Below are 8094 nucleotides of genomic sequence, written 5' to 3'. Positions count from 1 at the left end.
TTTAAGTTAAAGATAAGAGAAACGGAATGGGACGATGAGATATGAACATATACACATAATGTGTAGATCTTTTAGTGCTAACTCTAGATTATTAGTCTGAGTTAAGGGTGTGTTTGGTAGGAAGAAAAATCTTGAAAATATTTTCACGTAAAATGAATAGTTTTATCACTTATTTTTTCATATGTGGTTGGTGAATGGAAATTTTTTTCCGAAAAATATCTTCTAGTATTTGATTAGTGAGTAGATTACTTTTTTGAGTATATAATTTAGACAAACACTACAGGATGAATGTAAGAGGGTGAGTGGCAAGAGGGGCGGTGGGGATAGGGGTGGGAGCGGGGGGGGGGTTGGAAATGAGGATGGGGTGGGGTGGGGTGGTGGGGGAGTGGAGAAGATTAAAAAAGAGTTTGAAAAAATATTTTGCATCTTCTTATAGGGAAATATTTTTCTGTAATTGGAGAAAAATAAGTTTACGTGAAAAATATTTTTCGAAACATTAAAGTCAGTCAAACATGAAAAAATTAGAAAATATTTTCCTTCGTACTAAATACACCCTAAAATCGCGACTTATTTTTTCTCTGTACTAAACTTAATAAACATTTATCTAAATTCTTTTCCTAGCCACGTGGATAAAACTAATTTGGATGCTGAATCTTATGTTGGAAACTTGGAATGCAGCAGAGCATCGCAAAGCACTTGTCCTTCTTTGCTTCACAACTAGAGTTATTAGTAGTGTCAACAACTGCAGTAAATCTCAACCATCCAACCAGACAATGCGGGGTGTGCTTCAAATCCTAGTACGTAACTCACAAACTCCAGTCGATATATACTAAGTTTTCAATTCCAACATTTTAATTTGGTAAGTCTTTTTCATATTCTTAAATATTATGTTCAGTCAACTAATACACATACGATAAAACAGAATAATTACTAATTTTAATTTTGATTTGATATAAAGAAAGGTCTAATCTGTAATCCAAAAGCGTGTACTTTACGTATTACTCAGAAGGTAGATACCACCGCACAGAACTGGTCCTTCTCTTGGCTTCACAACTAGTAGTAGTCGTTAATACAGTCAACATAATGCCGTAAGTCAAATGAGCCAACCAGATAAGGCCACATGTGCTCCAAGTCATGTTACGTAACTCAACAAACTCCAATCAACTAAAATTCATAAAACTCGTTGGCGTCCGCTCTGCTCCCTCAGAATTTCTCCAGTCTCTCAACAGAGTCAAAGTTTCTGTATCAAAAAGTCCTTGAAACTTGAGCTAAACTCACAGTTTGCAACTTTACAAATTTGTATTCTAGGGTTTCATCTCTTCGCCGTTTGTTCCGATCGCGATTATTTAACGCTTTTCTGGTCACAAGCTTTGCCTTGCGCTTTTCGCTAAATGTATGCTGTTCATTAGCTGCAGGTACGTGTTTGCGATTTTCTGTTTTTCGTTTTCTCGAGAATTTGCGTATTCTTATGAACGTTTTGTTTCTACATTTTGATTAGAACTACAGAAAATGATAAGTAGCTGAAAATATCGATTGTTTTTACTGATATATCCATTAAGAGTGTTGTATTTTGACGCTTTTCTGATCACAAGATTTGCACTTTTCAATGTGTGAGCTGTTCATTATCTGTAAGTACGTGTTTTCGATTTACTTTTTTTGTTTTTTTGAGAATTTGCGTTTTTTTTCCTTTTTGCGTTTTGACTAGAACTACAGAAAATGATAAGTAGCTAAAATGCAGAGAATATTTACTGATATATCCATTAAAAGTGCTATATTTGCATTTTGCTCAGCTCAGTTTGACCTATTTTATGATTTTACAGCTTTCGCAAGTTCAGTTCTTGTGCTATTACTGGAGGTGTAGTCGTGGAGCGACTTTAGCATAATATTTCTGGAATTTTTCAGTGGTATCTTGATGATCGTCAAGACACTGCCAAAAACTTACAGCAAAATCGTGCTAAAGAAAGAGAGGGCTCTTACACTTAGGAATGGCAGGGATATTATGAAATTTAATGTGTTTCAATAGAGCCAAGTTTTGGTGGCGTTTATTTGGGTGCTTTATCAGAACAAGGGTGATACAGACAATAGTTGACAGTTGGAAAGATACAAGCATTAAAGCATGCCTTTCAAAACTAAAAAGGAGATCCAAGGAACAGGATGTAAATCAAGAAGTAAACATTGCATGAATTTTGTGGTTGATCCTAGATAATATTGGAGCATATGAAATCTCCATATTGTTCCTGGTGTCAAGTGTTCAATCGAGGGATGAACTGTAAAACTTTAGATAATATTGAATTTTGCTTTACCTTTGCAAGCCGTGACACGGAGGTTTTCCTTGTCAAGGTCATTATGGTCATAGTGTCAAGTTTAAGCATGGAAAGCATGGAAATTCAATCATCGAAAGCATGGCAAGTTTAAGAGTGTCAAGGGCGGGATGTTCGTAGGGAAATTCAAGAAGTGGAAGTGAACTAGTTATAGCATCAGCAATTGTTTTCTGCAATTTGTTTGTTGAATTATATTGGGATCCTCTCAAGTTCTAGAAAAAATCTTATGTTACCGAGGGAAAAACTGCGAAACTTTATATAGTAATGAATTCTGCTTTACCTTTGCAAGTAGTGGCACTGAAGTCCTCTTTGTCAAGTTTCTTTTGCATAGACTTCTCTATAATGATATTGTAAATTCTTAATACACAAGTCATAACTTAACAAATTTAGTTAATTACATTAAATAACCTAAGCCAGCAGTGCCATTTGTATAATGCTTACTAAGTATGTTCTTGCTCAGCAGAACACAAGCAGCTATGGCTGTATTCTGTTCATTTCATGTCAACGTTGCACGAAGTTGTATGCCATTTCTTGGTCCAGAAGTATGACACAACCTTGAACATAGCTATAGTATGATATGTATCTTTTCTAATTTTTGGATATCTTTGCGTCCCAGGTGTTTGGATGCTGAAGATCTGTCAGTCGAGTTGTGCCCATTGATCAATACTATAAGCAAGGTAGTGAGGCTCCTGATATGGCTTCTGGTGGTATAATTCCTTCAGCAGGTGGAAAACCTCAAACTGATGCCATGCTTGTCGATAAACTTCCTGAAGAAATAAATGAAATGAAGATCAGAGATGATAAAGTAGAAAAGGTTGGCTCTGGGAAAAGGACTACATATTCTGGTCCGTTCATCTGAACATTTTTCCTTGTTACCCTTGGTTTATCTTTTCCAGTTTCACTTGTGATAGGAAATGGAAGCAGCTGTAGTGGATGGAAATGGAACAGAAAAAGGCCACATCATTGTAACAACTATTGGGGGGAAAAATGGCGAGCCTAAGCAGGTAAGAACTTTTTATCTCAGTTTTCAACAATTGGGTTCAAGCTCTTAACTATTTTGTTACACTTGTCAATTGGGTGATACATGACTAATATCTTGTAACGGATTTAATATTTATTTCACGAGTACTTCAAATTAACAGGATGAATTGTTGAGAAAGGAATTAAATCTCTTTGCATCAGATTCTTTTTGTCTTAGGAACTCAGTAAGTAAGATCAAAGTTAAAATTGGAATTGATCTATAGATTCAACTAATAATTCTCTTTGTAAAAGTTTCCGTTTTTTAATTGGCTAAAATATTGGAAAGTAAAGTTCGATCTTGCAACAATCAAGTCACATGTATCTTACATATTCATACCTAACACTTTTCCACAGTGGTGATGAAATATATAGTACAAAATATATCCATTTTCCAAGGCGATCAGATTCATTCATCCATAGATCTATTTACTTAATTGCAGACATTTCTAGAACACCTCTATCAGAGGGGCAAGTAGTCAATTTTGAAAGACGCCATTTTTTTATTTATTTAGTAGCATATGGTTATGCACCCCAGGGTGTGACCAAGTAGTCAATGAAGTGAGAAAAATCATGAGGGCTCTGGTTCAAATCCCAGCGGATGTAAAGCACTAGATTATTTGTTCCATCGGCCTAAGACTTAGTGGACAGAGTTACTCGGTAACTAGGATGGTGGGAGGTAGCAGTTACCCGATAGAACAGTTGAGGAGCATGCAAGTTGGTTCAAACACCACCGTAAAAAACAAGTGGCATATGTTTATCTGAACAATGAAAAAAATTAGTAGCTGGTTAGGTATGTTAATAGTGTGCTTGTAAAGTTCCGATGACGTTTCGGATAGTAAGTGATGTGCAATAGAGATATCTTCCTTCCGTTTCTTCAGTTTTTTAATATCCTGTGTGGTTATTTATATCTAACAATTTTCTTTTCACTGTTCTGGGGAATGGGAACTGCGCAAGTGGGTTAAATATACTGAAACAAAATTGGTCAGTTCAATGGCGGCATAAATCAGTCAATTTTCTGGTATGAAGGGCACAAATATTTTAGGGAGAGCCTGTTGAACACTTAAGTCTAGATAAATACTTCTTAGAGGATAACTTATACTAGGGAATACAGGAAATCTGTGGGTGGCTGTGGCACAAACCCACTCAACGCTCATAATTACCATCTCTGTGCAACCTACCCAGCTATGTTGTGTCAACGTACTTTTCTAATTATCTTCCACGTTTCCTTTATGCATTTTTCTCTAAGTTTTAAAAGCTTTCATTAACTAATTTATTCTCTTTTGGCATTCAGACCATTAGTTACATGGCCGAGCGTGTCGTTGGACAGGGTTCCTTTGGAATTGTGTTCCAGGTACAAACTGTTTATATTTTACAGATGTTTACCACTGTTAATTAAGGCATATTGTACGCAAAGGGTTGGAAAACATGTAGCACAGTCATACTATTTTGTTTTTATCCAGATTCATCTAAAAGTTTGTTATTGATTTGGAAACTGTGTGTATTTTTGCAGGCCAAATGTCTTGAAACTGGAGAAACTGTGGCAATAAAAAAGGTTTTACAGGATAAGAGATACAAGAATCGGGAATTGCAAACAATACGCCTTCTTGATCATCCTAATGTTGTTTCACTGAGGCATTGCTTCTTTTCAACCACAGAAAAGGATGAGCTTTATCTAAATTTGGTTCTTGAATATGTACCTGAGACTGTATACCGTGTGTTGAGACATTACAGCAAAGCAAACCAAAGGATGCCTATGATTTATGTCAAGCTCTATACATATCAGGTTTTCCATTTTAAATAGAAGGCAAATTCATGTGCTATAGCAACACTAATTCTGAATACTTGTTACGGCTTATTTTGTTTTATTTTTTAAATTTGTTGCAGCTTATGACTGTTGGTGAGCTTCTTTGTTACACTTGAGGATATTTGTTGCAAATTATTTTTTATTGACAATACACTTCTTCAGATTTTCAGAGCTTTGGCTTACATACACGGGATAGGAGTCTGCCACAGGGACATCAAGCCTCAGAATTTACTGGTCTGTATTTGAAGCTTTAGAGTCTGCGTATTAAAGGTTTATGATATTGACTATTGCAGTTTGCTGTGGCAGGTCAACCCCCACACACACCAGCTTAAGCTCTGCGATTTTGGGAGTGCAAAAGTTCTGGTAATTGTAACTTGTAATATAAAGCTTGTGCCTATACTCGATAGTTGACTAACTGCAATTATGAAGAATTTATTTATCTATTCTGTGGTTGACCTACATCAGTTTTTCAACTTAGAAGTTGTTAGCAATGTCATTTTTATCACTTCCTCTATTTCATGCAGAAGAGGACTCCTCAATATAAGTGATTTGTCCTGTAAACCAGGAATGATTGTGGTTGTACCCCATTTTTTGCGATAAGTGATTTTGGTTCTGCTATCATGATGGTTACACTTAGTATAGTTGCTAGAGTTCTACAGGTGCTTTTGCACTGTTCTATTTTCTGAGGCTAAGTATTTATGGTTGAAATAGTCCTTATTCTTTGAAGAGTTTATTTCATGAACATGATCTGCCCCTTTGAGTTTTGTCTGTCAACCAAGTAATAAACAAGTAAACTTCAACATTGTAAAATATAGAGAGGGGGATTTACCAGAAAAGAAACTGTTTTTCTTTAGTGTCAATCAATCAAGTTGGACTTGATCAGTTTCCCTAGAGGCTGACACTTCAATTCTTTTATCCATTACATTTTTTTCCTATGCATGTAGGGGGATGGGAAGATTTCAGCTCAATCTTATCTTGTGTTTATTTTAATCTTCATGTTCCTCTTTAATAGCTGTCTAAAGTTGTCTACAATCCTTCAGGTCAAAGGCGAGCCAAATATTTCATATATTTGTTCGCGGTACTATCGTGCGCCTGAACTTATTTTTGGAGCAACTGAATACACGTTTGCAATCGACATCTGGTCTGTGGGTTGCGTCCTTGCTGAACTCCTTCTTGGGCAGGTCTTATTCTATCAGAATTGAGTTATTTAATTTTACACAGAGGAACAGTGTCATAATTCGTGATATCTTTCTTATCCTTTTCCCGTTGCAATGTCCACAGCCCCTCTTTCCCGGTGAGAGTGGAGTTGATCAGCTTGTTGAAATAATCAAGGTATCTTCACTTTAGCAATAATGAACTTAATTTTGTGATCTTCCAACTGCTGAAGCAATTGTACTAAATCTTGTATGGTTTAGGTTCTTGGAACACCAACTCGGGAGGAAATCAAGTGTATGAATCCAAATTACACCGAGTTTAAATTCCCACAAATCAAAGCTCACCCTTGGCACAAAGTAAGGTTCATGGTCCCTGTTTCTACATACAGAACGCACTGATGCATTGCATGCACACCATTATACTCATTGCCATGTTCTTGTGCTCAGATTTTTCATAAGCGGATGCCTCCCGAAGCCGTGGATCTTGTGTCAAGGCTTCTCCAGTATTCTCCAAATTTGAGGTCCACAGCGGTGAGTGTAAAACTTTTTCCCCTCAAATATCTCAGCTGCAAATATAGATGCGTCAGACAGATATGAATTGTGTTAAAGCCCATTTGCGGCTGATATGAACTCTGCCCTTGTTATATTATCCAAAAGATCTCGTTGTATCATTGATATTATGTAACTATATCTACTTAATGCTGTACAAAATAAATTGTGTTATTTATGAAGTCAGTTCAAGAGGGAATTACCTAATTCCGTGGCATTTTGTGTTATTATTGGGGGTTTTAGTCCCTGTGCTTGTTGTGTGGCATACAAGAAAATGTCTATTATGCGTTTTAGTGATATATTTGATTCCCATTTGCAGTTGGAGGCTTGCACTCACACTTTCTTTGATGAACTCCGTGACCCTAAGGCTCGTCTTCCTAATGGTCGGTCATTGCCACCTCTTTTCAACTTCAGGCCTCAAGGTTTAATCATTCCTTCCCAGTGCTTTTAGGAATTGAACTTTTCTTCATTGCCTAATTTTGTGAAATTTAATTTGCAGAGCTGAAAGGAGCGTCTGCAGAGCTCTTAAACAAACTGATACCAGAACACGCTAAGAAGCAGTGTACCTCCCTTGGTTTCTAGGCTTTGTGAATGTTGTGTATCTTATGTATACTTATTTGTGACCACTTTATTTATGCTCTACTTTGGCAGAAACTGTTTTGAGACTGCCAATTTCTTCCTTTCCATGAAAACTATTGACTGAAAAACATTGTGAAAGTTGTGCCAATACCACCTAACTTGGACTTCCGAAGGACTGGGCCTTTGATTCCTTATCATTTTCTGATTCCAAAAAGGAAAAAGAAAAATAAAGGACTTTATTGTGAAGCAGTTTAATTTGAGCTGAAATATCACCTTCATGTGCTTGGCCATTACATTTTATTGTATACTTTAATTAGATTCTTTCAACTGCTTGTAATAGGTTGAGATACAAATTTTGCTTATTTATGTGTTCAAAAGGGATGGCACTCGTCAGAGCCGGCCCTATCTTAGGTTGGTTCGGACAATCCTCAATGCGGATTTTTTTTAGAGGGTACGAGAAAAAAAAAGGGGGGGGGGAGGGGTTAGCCCGTAGAATCGAATTCTAAACCAGTATGATGTTGCTTGAGTAGAGGCGGATTTAAGATTTGAAGGTGGCAGGTGCCACAATTTCCTTTAATGTACCTTGTAATAACTAATATAGAGTTTGATCAGAACGTTTGTTTGGTTCATCTTTTTTAGTTTATTCGGGCAATTTATTAGGTATTTT

The 8094-nt window shown here is 36.5% G+C and overlaps 1 protein-coding gene across 3 annotated transcripts; it reads left to right on the top strand.

Annotated features, from left to right (window-relative positions):
• Window positions 1–1090: 1090 nt before the first annotated feature.
• Window positions 1091–7599, top strand: LOC104212050 (shaggy-related protein kinase epsilon). Of its 3 annotated transcripts, none has more exons than XM_009761231.2 (13): window positions 1091–1415; window positions 2938–3135; window positions 3233–3325; window positions 4633–4692; window positions 4852–5124; window positions 5308–5379; window positions 5452–5508; window positions 6186–6326; window positions 6427–6477; window positions 6561–6656; window positions 6747–6830; window positions 7168–7270; window positions 7348–7599. In XM_009761231.2, the coding sequence occupies exons 2-13, from the start codon at window positions 3016–3018 to the stop codon at window positions 7428–7430; spliced, it is 1233 nt and encodes a 410-aa protein (XP_009759533.1). In that variant the 5' UTR covers window positions 1091–1415; window positions 2938–3015; the 3' UTR covers window positions 7431–7599. The 3 variants fall into 3 exon arrangements, with proteins under 3 accessions (XP_009759533.1, XP_070011950.1, XP_070011949.1); XM_070155849.1 differs by lacking the exon at window positions 1091–1415 and adding an exon at window positions 2148–2168; XM_070155848.1 differs by lacking the exon at window positions 1091–1415 and adding an exon at window positions 2790–2863.
• Window positions 7600–8094: the final 495 nt, after the last annotated feature.

Source organism: Nicotiana sylvestris, chromosome 9, assembly GCF_000393655.2.
Source record: "Nicotiana sylvestris chromosome 9, ASM39365v2, whole genome shotgun sequence".
Classification (NCBI taxonomy): Eukaryota; Viridiplantae; Streptophyta; class Magnoliopsida; order Solanales; family Solanaceae; genus Nicotiana; species Nicotiana sylvestris.
Note: the sequence above shows the minus strand (reverse complement) of the source record. Positions and strands in the feature narration are given on the sequence as shown.